This window comes from Brachycentrus maculatus, unplaced genomic scaffold, assembly GCF_059751285.1.
Source record: "Brachycentrus maculatus isolate JH-2025_06_01 unplaced genomic scaffold, ASM5975128v1 h1tg000555l, whole genome shotgun sequence".
NCBI classification, from domain to species: Eukaryota; Metazoa; Arthropoda; class Insecta; order Trichoptera; family Brachycentridae; genus Brachycentrus; species Brachycentrus maculatus.
The window spans coordinates 322966-344877 of record NW_028281298.1 but is presented as its reverse complement, the minus strand read 5'-3'; the positions used below and the strand labels follow the sequence as shown (position 1 = coordinate 344877).

General features: G+C 30.7%; 1 protein-coding gene across 1 annotated transcript in view; it reads right to left on the bottom strand.

Annotated features, from left to right (window-relative positions):
• LOC148301492 (TWiK family of potassium channels protein 18-like) overlaps positions 1-21912 on the bottom strand; it is a 148529-nt gene that overhangs the window by 51322 nt on the left and 75295 nt on the right. Inside the window, exon 2 of the mRNA XM_088273163.1 lies at positions 17480-19263. Coding sequence (XP_088129289.1) covers positions 17480-18113 — 634 coding nt within the window. The 5' untranslated portion in view covers positions 18114-19263. The remainder of the gene's footprint in view (positions 1-17479; positions 19264-21912) is intronic.

Below are 21912 nucleotides of genomic sequence, written 5' to 3'. Positions count from 1 at the left end.
TGTTTGTATAATATTGCTATCCGATGAAATAATATGCTATGCGGAAATTGAAAACACCGACTTGTTAAAAAAAACTTTTATTTCATATAAAAATAAAAATGTGTTTCACCAAAAATTCAATTAAGGAAATAACGAGATCTTATGTACAACATTTTGAGTGTGTCCAAATACTTGTTAACACGTTTTTTTTGTTTACAACAAATACTTGTTTACAACAAATCTGGATTATCGCCAATTAGGAGTTACTTTTTATTATTTTTTTGACATTTCAACACAGATGAAGAAGAATATGAAGTCTAGATATTTTGTAGCGTTTGTCATGTATGTAATTATAATGCTGGGTTTGGACTTGAAATGAAATGATTTTCTGCTCAATAAAAAGTTGTCAAATTTGAACAATATATATAGAAGTTTCAAGAGTAAGAGTAGTGTGATTGTCAATCATGGGTAGAATTGGTGAACGTTTCACGTGTGTAAAGAAGGATGAAACTAGACTGATTGCAGTCTAAATGTGCTCTTTCAGATGAATGTGCGGAAAAACGTTAAATGATGTTCGAATTATGTAAAAAATGTACAAATATACCGGAGCGTGTATTCCATATAGACAGAAAAGCAGTGCCTATCCTAACTACCCGCGTGACATATAAAAACGCAACCATTACGTACCCTACCTTACTAAGAAGTACCTAGCTTACCTTACTACCTTACTCTTCTGCCTACCCTAGTACGTGGTACCTTGCTTATTTACTACTTACCCCTATTAATTTAAATAATATTTCAACAAAAGCTTTGGAAACTTTTAATCAAATGACGTCGATACACTGTTTTGAATGTATAAGCGATCGGAACAGCTTTAGTAGATACATGCAACGAAAGCGTAATATATTTATATCGCAGTCAGCGGATAAATCTTAACTTCATAACGTATGCAGTATTCCTGAGCAAGTTCCCAGCCGAGGTATAAGCCTGCAAGTCCATAGCTGTTGGCTGGAGCGTGCATGGATCGAGATTGAAATTCAAGAAAACCTACATGTCTACAGAGTATTCCATTGAAATCGCATTCACTTAGGGGAGGTTTACGTTGTACTACAGTATACTGCTGTGAACATGTTTCGAAAATGTACCGAACGTACCCGATATCTTAGAATTTTTAAGAAATCGCTTTAACTTTACACTAAATTTTGAGACATACATATCGCTCACTCCTTTCAAGAACGTCATAAATCAAAAATCGTCAATTTTCAGTTGAGGATATTTTCGGAATGCCCAGAAAATGTACTATATAAAATGTATTTTTTTAACTTAATATTTACCCACTACAGGGCAGAAAGTGTTATTTTTGCATTTTGAAGAAAAGGTATTGTTAAATTATTTTTTTAAATATACTAATTATTTTCCAAATGGAGAAAAAACCTTCAGGTTCTACCAAAAAAGATCTGTTACACATTAAAAAGTTCAATGAGTAATATATTTTTTTAATACATTGTTTTATATTTTTAAACTTTAAAAACGTTCTCCTGAAAAATCAAGTTTTTTGTTTATGACGTTCTTGAAAGGAGTGAGCGATATAAAAAAACATGATGATCCCAAGGAAATATGTGAGCTCTTTTCCGAACATTTTGTTTCTTCATTCAATCATCATATCCCTAGTTTACCCTTACCTTATACAAATTTACAAATAAACAATGAGGTTATATCAATATCTACTATCTTCGTCTCTTTAAAAATGATTATTAGTATTATTAAAAATCTTTCTAACAATGCAAGTGGAGGAAGTGACAATATTCCTTCATATTTTATAAAAATGTGTTGCTACGAGATTGCAAAACCTCTTTTATTGCTTTTTAAAGTTTCGTTAAACGAAGGAGTATTTCCAGACCTATGGAAATGTGCAAACATAACTCCAATATTTAAATCTGGTTCAAAAAACGACATCAAAAATTATCGCCCTATCTCTAAACTTTGTATTATGAGTAAAATTTTTGAAACAATTATTTACAATCAATTATATAGCGCTGTTAAGGGCTCAATTGTAGAGAATCAACATGGTTTTGTAAAATGTAAATCTGTGACATCTAATCTCACGGTTTTTTTGGAGTTTGTGTTAGGGGCAATGGACAAAAGAAACCAAATAGACGCAATTTACACAGACTATTCCAAAGCTTTTGATAGCGTTGTACACAATATACTACTAACTAAACTGTCGAGTTTGGGTATCCATGGTGATCTCTATAGTTGGTTGGTTTCCTACCTTAGTGACCGACTCCAGTCTGTGGCAATAAATGGGTTTGTCTCAGAGGTTGTAAGCGTACCCTCTGGAGTACCACAAGGATCACACTTGGGGCCCTTACTCTTTTTAATTTTTATAAACGATATTGGCCAATGTTTTAGATTCGCTGATTTTTTGCTCTTTGCCGATGACATGAAAATATATTTTGAAATTAAATCACTACAAGACTGTATTAAACTCCAAAGTGACCTCGAGAGACTTAGCGAATACTGCAAACTTAACCATTTAAAATTAAATACTAACAAATGCTTTGTGTTGACATTTTCTAGAAACAAACCTAAAATTAATCACAATTATAAGCTAGATAATCATATTCTCTCTAGAGTCACCGAGATCCGCGATCTCGGTGTTATATTGGACTCTAAATTAACTTTTGAAGCTCACGTCGACTCGATTGTCAAAAAAGCTTATCAAATGTTGGGCTTCCTGTTTCGTTTAGGCAAAGAATTCACCAATATACATACTCTTAGATTATTGTATTATACTTACGTAAGGAGCCATTTGGAATTTGCTTCCCCCGTTTGGAACCCTCAATATAAAAAATACATCCATCGAGTTGAATCTATTCAATCAAAATTTATATCATACTGTAAATTTGCGATGAAAGTTCCAGAAAGTGAAGCAAGTGACTTTATTACTAAACTTAACCTAAAATCACTTAAATTCCGACGAAGCATGGCCGATATTATATATATTTACAAAATCATTAATAATCTTGTTGACTGTCCACAGCTTTTGTCACAGATTGGGTTTAGGGTTCCTGGGACCCAGACAAGAAACAAAAGTATTGTTCACGTTCCGAAATGTAATACCAAGTCATATCAAAATTCTTTCATTAACAGAACCTGTTATTTAATTAATAATAAATATGAGAATACAGATATATTCAATATTACACTACAATCCTTTAAGAAAGAAATTGAAGAATCCTTTAATCTTGAAAATAGTATGTAATTATTATTGCTTATTTGTATATATATATGTATGTGCACCGTGTACCTATGTGCGCATGCGCATGCATATCACGTTCATGAAATTTAATTTAATTATGTTTATGGAAAAAATAAGTTACACTACTTTTCATTTAAGGCACTATCATACCAGTGAATGGTGTATGCATTTCTACATGTAATTATGAACATTGGTATGTATGCGCACAGAAACAAAAAGGTACCGCACTTATTTGTAACAATTATGTTAAAGCCTGTAATTGGACATTACAAATATTACTTAATTGAATGTATATTTATGTTATACTAAATTGTCTGTTGGCCTTACAATAAATAAATAAATAAATAAATAAATAAATGATTTTTCAGAACATCGTTTTTAAAGTTAAAAATATAATAAAATGTATTAAAAATAAATATCAAGCAACTTATTGAACTTTTAACTGTACAACAGATCTTTTTAGGTAAAACCTGAGTAAACGTACGAACTACAACTGAGGACGAGAAAAACTGACCCCAACAGACTACATAGACGATCAATTGGGATGAATCCAGGAAGTAGACGATTTGGTTGATACCTGGACTCCGATGTGTACTGCAAGTTAAGCTTTCACTGATAGGCTTTTATTTGCTATTGACTGACGTGTTAAATACGTAAAGGAGCAATATAATTTGATAACAACATTTTGAGTGTGTCCAAATACTTGTTCACAAAATCTGGATTATCTCCAATTACAGGAGTTATTTTCATATTATTTTTTGACATCTCATCAAAGATGAAGATGAATATGGAAGTCTGGGCATTTACGGGGCTTACGACCGTCATAGGCTGGTTTAAGTGATCACTTTACACACGTGTAACATTCACCAATTCTACCCATTGTTGACAACCACACTACTCAAATTCTTCTTCATCTTTGATGAGATGTCAAAAAATAATATAATTTGATTACATAAATAAATCTTTTTTTTCTTATTCCGCTGCCAATTAATTTCAATGAAGTTCATTAAATAATATCTCAAGAAAGGTTTCATTTGCTTCTACCAAAAATTGCAAGGGCTAATTACAAAAAAAATCTCTTTTTTTGGGAATTAAGTCCGCTTTTCATGTTTGGTGTTTCGACCGTTGAAAAATATAACCTTATTTAAATTTTGATGGAGTTTTTATTTAATTTCACATAGCGAACGTGGAAATGCCGCAAAAAGCTCGACCAGTTTTTTGCTTGAGGCTTTGAATTTGTTAAAAAGCTTTCGAGATGAAAAAGCAATCTTCTGTGCGTTTGTTTTAATTCTAACAATGCAAAATTATTTTCCAAATTTTTACGAAAACCATAAATAATTTATTATAAAAAATTATCATTTGTTTTTCTTTGAGCTTAACAATATTGCATAACAGCTGCAATATGAAATCTTTTTTGAAAACAATCTTCTCCTCTTTCACATTTATGCATCACCTCATACAGACCCGCCTATTATTCCGAGTCCTGAGCTGACCTCTCTCAAGTATTTGAATTATTTGATGATGATAAGTTTTCCTCGGTCTTCTTCTGCTTCTTTAGCAGATTTTATTTTTTATTTATTTATTTATTCATTAAGACTGGAGGTCCCCGGTTCCATTCCAAGAGGGTGGGAGTCAAAAAAATATAATTGATTTTTTCACTATAATATTTATTCAATGTTCCCCTGGACTGCTATCTGAAGCGGAGTGTTAAACACCTTTCCTTTATGTGTTAACGATCAAGATCACACTGCATTTATATGATTCAGTGCCATATGCATCATAGGGTGCGGATGAGGATTTAAATAGAATATTTATCCATTGTTCTTACATTATTTCCTTTTATCACCATTCGAACATCTATCATACACAGTTTTGCTGCACAATCCTCTGATGGATCTTATTTAGACTGTATTAAGTTTACTGAATGTAAATATGATATTCAAAAATATTTACAACATTTTGAGTGTGTCCAAATACTTGTTCACAAATCTGGATCATCTCGAATTACAGGAGTTATTTTTAATATTATTTTTTTTTTCAAGAATTTGAGTAGTGTGGTTGTCAATAATGGTTAGAATTGGTGAATATCACACGTGTGTAAAGTATCACTTAAACCAACCTATGACAGTCGTCCGCCCCGTAAATGCCCAGACTTCCATTTTTTTTCATCTTTGATGAGATTTTAAAAAAATATATAATAATATGGAAAAATTAACTTTGTTTTAAATCATAATAAATTTTGTTTAAGTATACATTTTTGTTTCTGTTGGCAGAATAATGGTTTTTCAAATATCAAGGCTTATAAATAAACAAAAAAGAGTATTTAACTATTATTGTTATTGGTAATAAAATATGTAAATCGATAAAATTAAGAAAGATGTGTTGAGATGGTTTGGACATGTAGAACGAATGAGTGAGGAATGAACGTTTAAACAAATTTATGAGGCGAATGTTATTGGGAAAATGAGCAGAGGAAGACCAAGAAAAACATTACACGATCAGGTATGCCAAATACTTGAAAGTGGTCAGGTTAGGAGTCGTAACAAATGGCGGGTATGTATGAGGAGATGCATGAACGTGGAAGAGGCGAAGAATGTTTGCAAAAGGCAGAGTGGTGTGGCGTTCTATTCTCTCTGCCTACCCTTGCGGAGATGCAGCGTGATGGTTAGTTAGTTAGTTAGTTAGTTAAATTATGTAAATGTAATAAATTCATATCCCTTTGTGCTTCTCAACAAATAGTGAAACATGAAGTGCCCCAGAGCTTTCCAATTGAAAATTGACGCTAAAAACTTACAAATGCCAGTAAACAGCCCAATAGCGCTTTGAAGAACACTTCACATAGACTTATTCAGGCTTTACTTCCCTTTTAAAGGCTTTTCCGGAATGAATATCTTCCTATATGTATGGATTTATTAAAGCGTGTATATAAATTCAAATATTGAAATAAACATACGCACGTAAATATACACGGTGCCAAAAAACTACAAATCTTTTAAAAGTCAAATTAATTATTTTATTTAATGTGAATTTTATACTGTACTTTTTTAAACAATAAACTATAATTTTTGATTGAAGTTTTACTTAGCAAATACCACTATTTCTTAAAATTTATTGTAACACGTGTTTCGATGCATTCCGCATCATTTTCAAATACCGTATGTGAAGCTTATTCTAAATTATTCTTATTATTTTTGAGTTTGGTCCTTGCGAAGGTTGAAGAAGGGGTAGGAGCAGTTTCTTATTTAATAAGTAAAACTAAAATTAAAATGGAAAGATTTTACCACAAAGCGACTGCTGAATCAATAAATGAAAACAACATTAATTTATTATTTTAAATTATGAAGCGAATGTATTGCATTGACTCAATTTTTACAGGTTTTGTAGCGTTTAGAGTATACTTCTTCTGTTTTAAAATAAGACAAAACTCTACTTGTGAATGTAATGAGACGTTATCACAAGACGTCTCTCATTTACTAATATATTTTTTTAAAATAAAGATCGAAATTGGAAACAAAATGTGCAAAAGAGGGTATTCAGTTGACAAAAATTGATGAGGTAATAGGATATAAAGATCTATCGGATATAGTGTTGTCTTATTTAGAAAATATGATAAGACAAATAAGACAAATAAAACAAATAAATGAGCTATGTGACAAATTTTGATTGATATATTGAATCCATTGTGTCCATTGTATTGTTTTTTGGGATCAACATTATTAATTTTAAATTAACTATATACATCTACTATAATTTTTAAGACATGAACTGAAATGCTATAAATCCTTGTACCTACATAATAGGCAAGGCAACTAATGGATATAATTTTTTTTTAATGAATGAAAAATAACTGTTTTCACAGTGTCTTCTGTTTGTGGGTTTACGTGTACAATAAAAGATGAGAGTTATAACAGATATTAGTGCCTATAAAGTTTCACGAGAAAAACCCTGATTTTTTTCGCTGAAAACCTATTTTCCTTTTCAAGGTACGCAGGCAATTTCGTGTGATAAATTGAAATGTTAAAAGGTTTTGTAGTCACTTTTCTAAAATGAAATAAAATGTTTTTTTGAATAGTCAACGATAACATTTTTAAAGAAATGTCAAAGGTGTTTTCATGTTTTGTCAGGGATTTTGTTTTCTTCACGTATTTATTTTTCTTTAAAAGGCTTTTTGAAGGCGAAAAATTTATTGAAATGTGGATATTTCACAATATTTCTTGAACAATTATTTTCCAGAAATAACCTATTCACAATATTCCACGTGTGTCTAAATCTTTGTTCAAAATCTGCGATTGTCTGCTTAGGAATTATTTATATTGATGTATTAACATACATGAAGAAGAATATAGAACATTTTTAGTGTGTCCAAATACTTGTTGAGGAAAGCTTTTAGTAAGCAGAGACTCTTTTCATCTGTATGTGAGGTTCGAATACTAGATTATATTGACATATTTGATGTATCCACATCTCACCATGGATGGCTTTTATGAACTCGCGCAAACCGTGTTACGAGAATGATAATTATATTTAAAAGTTTTTAAAAAATGTGGTTGACAATCACCGGTAGAACATGTAACACGTGTGTAAAGTGATCAGTTGTCCAAGCCTTTGACGGTCGTAAGCCCTTTAAATGCCCACACACAGATGTAAAATAATAATATAAAGAATATTGAAGTTTGAGTATTCACAGGGCTTACGACTTGTCAAAGGGTGGCTCAAGCGTATATATAAATATGTATATTTTTAAATATTATAATAAATATTGATAAAAAAATAATCGATATAAAATTTATGTCTTTGTCTTTCTAAAACATTTAAGGGTTTTTTTGGTATTTAAAAGCTGCGATCGAATTGAAATCTAAGATAATGAAAACGGTGGAATTCGGATAAAGCTTTTCCCATAAGGGTCATTATCTCCCCCTAGAGAGAAGAGTATCATAAGAGTTAAAGGGGTCGCGGAGTGATGGATGCCCTAGAGGAATTCTTTATTCATTACATAAGAAAAATTCTAGCAATAAACTTTTCCCGGGTAGAACGTTGGGTATTTTCAAATTCGATTTCAAGTTTAATTAAACTTTTGAACGTTTTAATTATTTTTAAATTGTTTAAAAAAAAACACCAAAAAACGTTGGGCACTATTATGTTTCATTATTAATTTTCTTCTTTTTGGTGTAGGCTTTTTTATGTGTTTTATTTTTTAAATATTTATTATTTCACCACATTTTCAATGGTAGCCAGAGAGAATAAAATGCCACACCAATCAGTCTTTGGAAATAATTTTCATCTACAATTCGACTACATTTACTGTACTTTTATCCTATTTTTGCCTCCATGCTTCACTTTAATATATAATATTAGGGTTTAAGACAGTTAAGCTTTCGCTGAAAAGTTTTCATTTGCTATAGCTGATTTCAATACATTTTTTACTCCGTACTCAGCATTCAGCCTCCTTTCAATATATTAATCATTCATTCCATCCCTAGAAAACAAACTTCTTTATTACATGAAAAAAATCTACCTATTCCAAAACTTTCTTATATTATATTTGTTTAATCCCAGATCTATTGTACATTAATTTCTCTTAAAACCATGACTTCATTTTTGTCAACATTCATCACCAAATAACTTCCCTTGCACACAATACGTATAAACACCCTTGACAAATAAGTTTTCTAGTATATGTATGTGATTGTAATTGAAACTTTTATCTGGGACCAAAAATATATTTCAAAAATAGAAAAATACCCTTTGTGCTTCGGACGTCTCGGTTACATCCTTGTCGGCCCTAATAGGGTTGGGAAGACGCTACGGGTACACCGTCGCGATGCCATAAGCGACGTGCGAGTCGCGGAGGCTGTGATTCGACACTGGAGTGACAATGATAAATGACGTCCAGATCGACAGATACGTTTGTGATTCACAATTCACCCCTGCTTTTCAAGTGTGAACCTTCGCAAACTTTCCTTGAAATGGCCAGAACTTTAATTTTGCATGTCGGTATACAAAATAACCTTTTTTATACATAAAATAGTATTATTGCTACCCCAATAAATAAATAAATATCTCCTAAGAATCAGTGATGAAAATAATGTAAGTTTTACTTGGTTTGTATCATTATTTCTTAAAATTTCCGCGTCACCATAAAAGTATTACCATAAAGTGACTGCCGAATCAATTAATAAAATGAATATTAAGTTCCGGGACACAGAGGAAATATTCAACAAATCAGAGCTGGTGACAGTCAAGCAACTACACGCTCAAACGTTTTTTACAAATGCATTTAAGAATGACTTACATATCACAAGAAAGCATCTCCCAGCAAAGCACTAAAATCATAATCAACACAATCATGGAAACGTACATGGAACTATTAAATCCAAAATTCAGGAATACATCAAACAAAACCTAGCACATACCACTTTTGGTCAAAAGAACTTAAATTTTTTTGGAACAAAGTTGTTAAACCTGCTTTCATTTTCAATAAAGTTATTAAAACGAGTTTAAGAATAAAAGAGATATTCATGAATGGATAATGGAATTGGGTAGATTTGAAATAGATCACATAATTTGACCATGTCTTCTTCGATTGCATGTCATATTCAATTTTCTTTAATATTGCTAACACCAAAATCACCAAAAAATACCAAAATCACATTATTGTAATTTGTATTGTATTTTTTAAATCGTTCCTTAAAAACCTACTTTGACACGTTTTGAAGTAATATGAATCATTTTCAAACACTGTTAAATATGCGGAATGCATCGGAACACGTATCTTAATAGATTTTAAGAAATTGTATTATTTACCAAGTAAAACTTAAAAAATGTATAGATATTATCACAATGTGACTGGCGAATCGTTCAATGAAATTTTGTATATTTTTGCGGTCCATTTTGGTCTTGCCGGTAAAAGGCTTAGATCGTTTTGAAAGTAGGCTCCTCAAATATTCAATATCCTTCTAACAAAAATATAAAAACTTTCTTTGAAATAAATGTATCAGTTTTATGGTAGACATCATTTCATGATAATCTTATCTACGATGGTGCTCCAAAAATACGAGAATTCTCGGGTCCAGTTAAACTTCAGTCATTTTTTCCCACATAAATTTCATTTAAGCCGAATCTTAAGATCTTTGTCTATGATAAATGTTTTCTTCTTGGGAATTTATTTTACAAGAAGTTATGATATTATGTTCATTTATATCTATATGTTTACTTCCATAATGTTGCCTAGTAATCCGAAATTCAGTTAAGTATAGGATTTATGGGGCCATGAAAATTTCTAAAGTAAGAAATAAAATTATTGAGGTCAGAAAGTTATTTGAAATAATTCAGGATTCTTTTATCGAGGGCAAAGCGACATTTAGTAGTATCTTGCATAGTAAACAAATAAATATATAAATAACCATAGTATATATACACACACACACACACACACACACACACAAATATACATTTCAACGTATTACTTACTATCACGTCACTTTCAGGGGTAGGCGAGAGAGAATTGAACGCAACACTGATTTGTCTTTGCAAACAATCTTCACCTCTTTCACAATCATGCATCTCCTCATGCACCCCCGCTTAATAAATTGCAAGTTGTTGACTTAATAAATTGCAAGTATTTGAATACTTTATCCTACCAAGTTTTCAACCTCATTCAACTTCTAAAGTTGTGTTTTACTATTTTTTCTTTGCTCATTCCATTTGTTTATCCAAACCATCCGTCGTGCTTATTTCAGCCTAACATCATTTGCTTATATCAAATATATTCGCATCATGAATTTGTTTATATAATTTTTATAATTGTTTAGTATGTAATAGTATACGTGTACACACAACACGCACACCTACACACACATATAAATATGTATATATATATAAATATATATATATATATATATATATATATATATATATATATATATATATATATATATATATATATATATATATATATATATATATATATATATATATATATATATATATATATATATATAAATATATATATATATATATATATATATATATATATATATATATATATATATATATATATATATATATATATATATATATATATATATATATATATATATATATATATATATATATATATATATATATATATATATATATATATATATATATATATAAATATATATATATATATATATATATATATATATATATATATATATATATATATATATATATATATATATATATATATATATATATATATATATATATATATATATATATATATATATATATATATATATATATATATATATATATATATATATATATATATATATATATATATATATATATATATATATATATATATATATATATATATATATATATATATATATATATATATATATGTATATATTTATATATATATATATATATATATATATATAAATATATATAAATGTATATATATATATATATATATATATATATATATATATATATATATATATATATATATATATATATATATATATATATATATATATATACATATATATATATATATATATATATATATAAACATACATATATGTGTGTGTGTGCGTGTTGTGAGTTAGACAAATTTTGAAGACAATGAAAAACACGAACAAAGGCATTATCTACAATATTTTCGACTTCTTGCTCATTTCTATTGTATAAGAAACCGATTAGCTTTTTCAAAGACAGCTTTCATATAAAGACATTAATCCAGGATTCTTTTATTGACCCAAATCAAAATAAAACCGTTGAGAAGAAAATAATGGTTCACTGAAATCGAGCCTCCCACTCACGAGCTGTAGGGGTAGATCTGCAGTGAGGGATGGCAGTCTAAGTTGGAACGGTCAATTAATCACTTTTCTGTAGGATTTCAGCTAATTTGATTCTGAAAGCATCCCCATCACGTCAATGGCGGTGACAGACAACCAAGGAAACGTCGAATCTTGAAAAAAAGTGATAAAAAAAATAATCACGAGTAGACCACCGAATTGCCTCCATTCCATTTGGTAATTAAAGGTTTAGTAGGAAATGGAATTTTCTAAAATCAGTAATAATTCAAAATAAGGTATTTGAAAAGAACTCTTGTTAACAACATTTTGTATAAGTCCATACACTTGTTCATACGCTCACTTATCGCTCACTTATTTCAAGAACGTCATAAATAAAAAAACCGTCAATTTTCTGTTGTGCATTTTTTCTAAATGCCTAGAAAATGTACTATATCCCAGCAAAAGTGGCATATTTTTAACTTAATATTTACCCGCTACAGGGCATAAAGTGTTGTTTTTACATTTTGAAGAAAAAGTATGGTTTAAATTTTTTTTAACTATACTAAATATTTTTCAAATGGAGGAAAAACCTTCAGGTTTTACCTAAAAAGATTTTTGCACGGTAAAAAAATCAAAAAGTGGCTTAATATTTATTTTTAAAACATTGTATTATATTTTTAAACTTTAAAAACGATCTCCTGAAAAATGAAGTTTTTTGATTTATGACTTTGTTGAAAGGAGTGAGCGATATCTGGATTATCTTCAGTTAGGAGCAGTTTTTTTTTGTTGACAGCTATTATAAGCTTGAATATATTGAAAATCATATATTAAAGTGGTTCTCAAGTATGTGAATATACTCGTTATCTAGGATTTGGATCTCACACATAAATGGAAAGAGTCAATGCTTAATAAAAGCTTTCCTCAATCCAATAAAGATGGCTGTTGTGAACTCGCACAAACTGTGTTACGAATTTGATCAATTTATTTAGAAGTTCCAAAAATAATAAAAGTGTGGTTATCAATCATGGGTAGAATTGGTGAAAATGACACGAGTGTAAAGTGATCACTTAACAAAGCCTATGACCGTCGTCAACCCCGTAAATACTCAGACTTCCATATTCTTCTTTATCTGTGTTGAGATGTCAAAAAAAATTAAACGCTTGTTTTTAAATAAATTGAGTATTAATAATGTTACGACTAGTTTCGGAAGCTTGCTTACAGATGCGGGTTTGAATATAAATTAAAGCATTTAAATTCATATTTATTTGGAATTGACGATATTCAGGTCAGGAGTCAGCATAATCGACACGTATGTATGAGGGGACGAGGAGATGCGGCATGAATGTGTAAGAGGCGAAGATTGTTTGAAAATACAGGTTTTCTCAATGGTGCATAGGGCACTGTGTCATATAAACGCAGTGATATCTCGATCGTTTACACATGAAGGATAGGTGATCAGCCCTCCGCCTCAGGTACCAGTCCATGGTAATATTGAATAAATATTACTGTGAAAAAATTACTTATATTTATTTTACCCCCCCTTGGAAATCGAACTCAAGACATCCAGAATGGTAGCCGAGCGTGCTGACCATTACACTACAGAGGCGGACTCGCTCAACTCATGTTTATTTATAATTATATCGAAAAATTTGCTTAAATACAAATGATTATATTATAAAAATATTTTTTTTCAAAATAGGATGTAAACGGAGAGATGTTAGTAGAAGCAGTAGTGTTAGATGTGTGATAAACTTTTTTATGTTAATCCATCTTTGTTTTTGACATTTGGGATATTTTGGAAATGAATTGGATACCATCCAGATTGTAGTTTGGATACAAGATATATCTTCCAATCCAATTACATTAAGAATATATATATTTTTTGCAAAGATATGATATTTCAATATGTCAGAACCAGACAAAACAGTAGAATATTTTTAGAAACGGCCGGAAATGACCTTGTACAAAACGACGTAAGGGAATGTTCACACATAGACGCAAATTGTTTTTGTGTTTTACTTTATTTTTGTCAATATTTTTTTTAAGTTTTTCTTTTTTTAATTTATTATTAGATTAAAACCAATATTTTTAGCTTTTCCACTTTATTTTTATTTGACCAGCGACCGGGTTTCGTCGTTACCGACATCATCGGACTGGTCAAATAAAAAAAGTGGAAAAGCTAAAAATATTGGTTTTAATCTAATAATAAATTAAAAATGCAATTCCATCACGAAGTGTCAGTGGATAATATAAAATTTCTTTTTTTATTAAATGGGATGAATAATTTGCAAAGTATTTATGTAAGAAGTAAGTTTGCAAATAGGATAATATAGGTTGGGAAGGTTGATATGAAAAATACAATGCAAACTCCCAGACCAATTGAAATAACTTATATGCTCCGTAGACGGTGATAGGGAATATAAGTATAAACAATAATTTTTATCTTTGATTTTGAAAAACATTGCATTATTTATTGAAAACCATATTATTTTTTGACATCTCATTATTCGATGAATTCGAATTGGTGAATGTTACACGTGTGTAAAGTGATAACTTTAACCAGCCAATGACCGCATTTCCATATTTTCTTCATCTTTGATGAGATTTAAAAAAATAATTTGAAAAATGCTCCTTTAATTGGAGACAATCCAGATTTGTGAACAAGTATTGGGACACACTTAAAATGTTGTAATTAAAAACCGATTAATGTTTTTTTAATGTTTATGAATGGATACGAATGGAAACCTTTTTTTCCATACCTGATATTGGAATTTCATGGATTATTTCAGATATTAATTAAAAAATAATATTCCTTGAACTCTTAAAAGAAAAACACTTGTTATTTTACCACTTGAGTTTATTTTATGACGACTAGTTTCGGAAGATAAGCTTCCATCTTCAGGTTTAAATGTAAACATTTTATATTTAGACCTGAAGGTAGAAGCATAGCTTCCAAAACTAGTCGTCATAAAATAAACTCAAGTGGTAAAAAAGTAAGTGTTTTTCTTATACAATTTCATCGTGTCTTACCACAAAGTTAATGCAGAAACAATAAATAAAATTTCTTTAACTCATTCATTAAGAATCAGGAATTGAACCCACGATATCTCTTTCGCAGTCGAGTCTCTTACCAACTACGCCACGATACCTATCTGAGTATAGAAGTTTAAAAGTGATTTTATTAGTGTGATAGTGTGTAAAAAATAGTAAAAAATAAAACATTTCAATAATAAGCAATAAAATATTTATTTATTATTAAAGGAAAAAGTTTTTTTTCACCTTCCAATATTAATTACTAAGAAAAGGTAAAGGCAGTCTTATTAGTGTATTAGTGTGTTGGGTATTCTTTCAACACTATAAAGGGAATGAAAAAGCAAAAAATAAGTTTAAAATACCATATTCGCAAAGTTATATACATACAAAGATGAAAAACTGAATTTCCGTTTATATTTTATATAAGTATATCTACGATTGTTAAGGACATTTCATATTTTTATATCTGTTCCCTTTTCATTTGTAAGTTCTATAATGGGCCCATTTCGCGTATCTTTTTGGGCCTGATGTAGCAATAAATTACATTAATATTGCACATTTGGTCATTTGAATAAACGAAATCTGACACCCAAATCAAATGTACTTAAATTTCTCCAAAGAAAACATTTTATTACAGCCGATAACTCAAAAATGAAATAAGAAGACTTCCATTTTACAGATTGACGCATATTAATAATAATAACATTTGGGTAATTTGAATAGCGCCTTTTTTTCAAAATACTGTCTCAAGGATGCTTTATAATTTTTTTATCTACGATTTATTTTGTAACGTATTTTATACGTATTTTGTCCGCCTCCGTAGTGCAATGGTCAGTACGCTCGGCTACCGTTCTGGAGGTCCCAGGTCCGATTCCCAGGGGGGGGGGTCAAATAAATATACCTGTTTTTTTTTCACTCTAATATTTTTTCAATATTACCCAGGACTGGTACCTGAAGCGAAGGGCTGATCACCTTTCCTTCGCGTGATTGAAATCCAGGATTTGGACCTCACATACTAATATAAGAGTTTCTGCTTAATAAAGAGCTTCTTTACATCTCACCAACAGATGTCTCTAGTGAAGTTCTAGTGATTCAAGAACAAGGTTTCTAAATTGGTTCATATATATAGAACTTCCAAGAATTTGAGTAGTGTGGTTGTCAATAAATGGTAGAATTGGTGAATGTTACACGTGTGTAAAGTGATCACTTAAACCAGCCTATGACGGTCGTCAGCCCCGTAAATGCTCAGACTTCCATATTCTTCTTTATCTTTCATGAGATGCCAAAAAATAATAATTTAATTTCGTTTCCCCAGATAGCCAGTAAGTTTTACGATTTTCATATCACGTGGTAGGAGGTTTACACGTGCTCATAAATTCATGCAAAAATATTACCCTCATCCTAACGCAAGAAACACTTACGTCTTATAATTTAGGGCATGGGTATGTAGTGTGTGCTATAAATTACCAGTAATTGCAAGGCTGAAAGGTGAGCGCACATCCCTTATCTAGTTATAAAGGGTTGTTTTCTTTGACTGAGATTTGTGGAAACGTGGTGAACCTCTAATTAATATGACATTATTCAATTTACCCGTAAGAAAATATAATACATCACATTAAACAAGTAAGATCATAGTTTTTAATCCTTTCTTTTTAATCCCTTACTTGGAAATAACTCGATAATGATTTTTAGTACTGTTACAGTTACTTTCATGTAAAAATAAACACAATCTAAGGGAATTTCCGTTCCTTCGTACACATTACATATATTTTTTAAATGTATATTTGATAACTTTCATTCCCGTATCATTTTTTGTTTGTATTTATGGTTGCATTGAAAGAAATATTTTACGATGAGGATAATTATCATATAAGTAATGATATTCGAATTAAATTGAAAAAAATTGTATGTGAAGAATAAAAGTAACCACATATTATATGTTAATCTCATGGCTTATTATGATAATTATTATTATTTTTATCAAATTAGGAAAAATATTCGTGTTTTTATTATTTACAAAAATATTTTAACTTCATACTATTTCTGTGAGTCTAAGCGACTCACTATTAATAATAGGTATAAAATTGTAGTAAAGTGTTTTTAAACTCAGAAATTCTGACTCGTGAGTCTTAGACACTAACCATGGGACCACAGCTATTTTGTAATAATTTTTTTAAGAGAAATATTTGTGTTTTTATTACTTACAAAAACACTTCGATTTCGTACTATTTCTGTGTAAAAATAAGTATCAAAATGTGATGGAGTGTACTTGAACCCAGAAGCTCCGACTCAAGAGTCTGCGATACTAACTATGGGACTACAACTCGCTACTATTTTTATATTTTTACTTTCTATAATAAAATTTACTTTGTAGAATATCAAATTTGAATTAATAATAATAAATATATCTTACCTATGGTCGTTATTAGTGTCAGCGAGTAGAGAAAACTGGATGAGAATGACCAGCGATGCTGTTGACCATGTAGATACGTCAGCGTTCCTCTCTGCCTGTAGGTCACTCCCGTACTTCCCCTCATTGCCCTAACCAAAGTGTCTTGAAAATCCATAACTTCCTGAGCAGCCAGTCTAGTCCAATTGTCTTTGTACAAGATGTTCAAGTCCTCCGTTATGGACCAAAGCTTCTCAACAGTTTTGGATCTTATTTCAGCCCCGACCAAGCTGTCTGTAGTACTAGGGTTAGGTTGTGATGCCGCTACTGACGTTTCAGTTTCTCTGAACGACGCGAAGGTCCCTTCGAGAGCCATGAACACAAAGGCACCGAGGAGGGTGTATACTAGTACTATTATACAGACTCCTAGACATGTCAGGATTGATGCTGATGATGTTGGAGTAGGGCACGTGCAACAACAACAGAGAACTGAATCATCCCTTGGGTTCTTGTTCGGTTTGTGGGGTTTTTTCTTCAAGAAGCAACACGAGGATGATGCTGATGGTGAGTTAGTTCCACAGGAAGTGTTCCTGTATATGGGATGTTGAGAATAAGACGTCGACGATGGATTAGCTCCGGCAGACGATTCGTGCATCATCTTGCGCGCCGGATATGAATGTATCTCACGATCTTTAAACTAATATCAATTCGATATATTTCATTTTCACAAAAGTCTGAAAGGGTGTTATTTTTAAAAGCGGTTCGACACAAAAGCACTCGGCGTATTTGGAAATCATTTTGTCAAGTGTTTCGTATGAACGCACGCTCGTTTAACCCGTGGAATAGCGAAGCACATCTCGGAACAATTTGTTTTTATTTTTAACAATAACAGACGCTCCACTAAACTTGTCAATTCGAACCTTTCTCACGATTTCTTTTAGCTGTTTGATTGTGTAACAGTGTTTCATCAGACAGCTATGGTAAGTGCCCTCTTCGCCGGGTTTCTCTTTGTATCCGACACATCTACTCCCGCAACTGTTTATATTTATTCTAGATATTTACTAACGATATAAGAGAACGCCGGGAAAAGTTTTTCCGACGAATTTAAATGTATCTCGTATGTTCACGCTTTATCAAAGCAGCTCGGAATCGTATTGTGAGAGCGGTACAAAAAGTCGCCATTACCATATTTCCGCCGGGTGAATTGCTTACATTTCACCCCCCTTGAAGGATTCGCTTTAGCAATTTTTCAATTTTCGCTGTAAGATAGGACGTCGAAGTTGACATGATTCAGACCTGTTTGCCGTAGCCATTCGATTTCCGCTTAAATATGTAAAGATTTCCCTTTTCCTCCATTATTTACGGCGCCGAAATTGCGTCCGGCTCATTTGCTTCAAAAGCAATTCTTTTGTAATAAGGTGATATTACCTTACTTTTTATGCGCGGCTTTCAAAACTGGAAGGAGGAAATGTTCAATAAAGAATTCGGAGATAACGAGAAAGAGGAATTATTGGCATCTTAAACGGGAGACTTTGGTACAATTATTCCGGAATATAATTGAAAATATCGTTAGGAGACCTTTGGATTTGTTCACGCTTCGTTAAGCCATACACTGCCTCGATCCGCGGAGCCAAGTTGATCGTTCAAAATAGGGAATGAAATTTCATTCCCTGGTTTCATTATATCGCAAGAGCAATTGAAGAGTTATCCGGGAATCGCTTATCTCAACCTTACATCTTGACCGCTTTAATTGCTTATCTTCCAGGTATTTCCCTTTATTGAAATATTATTCTTCATTCATCTGGAACCTGGAAAGATAGAAAAAAAACCCATTAGATATTTTTTTGATAAAATCATTACATCAATAAATATTTCCGATTCTGTTACTACTAAGTAGTAACAGAATCGGAAAACTAGCGAACAAAGATGAATGTTCCATAGCCTTTTATAATAATTCAAATCTGGGGAAAATACTAATTAATAATAAAGATAAAAGGGAAAAAGAAACAAATTCAGGCTCATATTTATTAAGTTGTGGATCATGCAGTGCTGAATACGTGGGGCAAACATGACGATCGTTTAAAATAAGAATAAATAAACATGTCCAAAGTTGGAGAAATAAAAAAGAAAACTCCACTTTTGCAAACCACTTGATAGAGTCAAATCATGATTTCGATAAAAATGTTAACGTAAAAATCTTACACAAATGTAGTAAAGGTAAAAAATTAGATAGGCTCGAAATTTTGGAAATAAATAGATTAAAAAATTGTCATAATAAATACATATTAAATGATCAAGTAACACACATTCATTCTCCCTTACTTTACCCATTAGAAAAGAAACAATAGATGCCTTAATGTCTTGTCGATAAGAAATGACTGCCGGGAAATTTACATTTCAGAGAACTTCGGACTCCCCCCGGACAACCACAGCTTAGTGGAAGGAGCCGTCAACCAGCATTTCCTGATACCTCGTTACATAATTTAAATTCATTTACAAAAAATGTAAATCTATTATAACTTTATATAAAATCGTGCTTTCAATACAAAAAAAACCTTTATAAAAAATATTTTAAATATCATACAATACTTAAATTCACCAAATTAAATTAATTTCTCATAAAATTATATCAAATCATGGTTATCAACTTCTGCCTTCTTTTATATATAACATAACAATTTGTATAGCCTCTCACCAGTCTGATGATGTCGGTAACGACGAAACCCGGTCGCTGGTCAAATAAAAAAGTGGAAAAGCTAAAAATATTGGTTTTAATCTAATAATAAATTAAAAATGCAATTCCATCACGAAGTGTCAGTGGATAATATAAATCTACATTTATTTATATTTATTTATACACACTAAAATACATAAATTTAAAAAAAAAAACTAATAATGATAACAAAGAAACCAATTTCAGAGTTACCACATAAATTCGATATTTTTTACTATTCATAGTTTTTTTTTGTCACACATATTTATTTAAATTTATTATAATAACCAATTTATATGCCCCCGTTTTCGCGAAAAATAATCTCACGGGTGCTTTGATGCTAATATTACCTACATACGTATGTATGTATGTAGGCAAAAGTTCATAATACGTGTACATGTAGTTCATTTTCTATTAAAGAAACTAAATTAATTTTTGAATATTTTTCTAGTATCACGCATATTTATTATGCACCATAAAAGTGGCTGCTTTGAGAATAATTTAACTAGCTAAAATTTATACTGAGTGACGAACAGATCATTGACTTTAAATAAAAAATAGTTTGACGAGAATTGACATTTAAATCGTTTTTTATGATACTTTTATATATTTATTAAATAAAATTATGAGCATGATTTAAAACTGCTGATGAATCAAAATGCAAAATAACAGGTCATAATCGTCAAAACAAATCAATTAATATAATCGTCATTTTACGATTTCGTATTCTAAGGTTAATTAATGATAATTAAAAAATAAATTTTTATTTATTGTTTCGACATTCACTTTGTGGTAAGACATGATCAAATTGTAAAATAAAAGCGCTTGTTTTTTACCACTTGAGTTTGTTTTATTATAACAACTAGTTTCGGAAGCTATGCTTCCATCTACAGGTCTAAATGTTGATTATATAGTTTGTGAAACTAGTCGTTATAATAAAATTAACTCAAGTAGTAAGAAACAAGTGTTTCTCTTTGAATTAATGATGTCTTCGAAGCCAGAACGGTTAAAAAAGGCGAAATATACAAAAGATGTTTTAAAATGATGCAGAATGCATCAAAACACGTCTCATAATAGATTTTCAGAAAAAGTGGTTTATTTACAAAGTTTAACTTAAATTTAAAATTTTCTAGTTTTGGCGACCATATCGATGTGACATCATTCTTAAGACAACATCCGGTGGAAGTGTTCGATCTTATTTCTTTCTTGATTTTCTTTCTGAATTACAGAGATTTCCTCACACAAATATCCCTCAAATTAAACCGAGCGGAAGAGTCACCCTCCTCAATAGAATCGACCGTGCGCAACGCTTTAATTCGACTAAACGCGAATTAACCCACCGACGCGCGACGCGCTGTGGGCCAAAGTCGCGAAACTCGATAAAATGACTTTTATAACAATATATGACTCTTAAATAAGACTATTAATTGAGCTTTATTTTACCAGACTAGTTTTGAAAACTACAGACTTTTCATAGACAGGTGATCACAAAAAATAACGAGCGTTAAAAATCTTGGAAACTCAAAATCAAAAGTAAATATACTATGTAGAAGCGATGAATATGGAATTTCTTAAGAAGACTGCGATCAAAAAATGTTGGCCAAACTACGAGAAATCTATAATTGGTAATTAAATATTTAGTTTTAGTTTGTGTTCGTTTTAAGAAATGAACTGAAATGAGTGGTATTTACCAAGTTAAATAAACTTAATTTAAAAAGTGTATCAAATACACAGTTTTTATTTT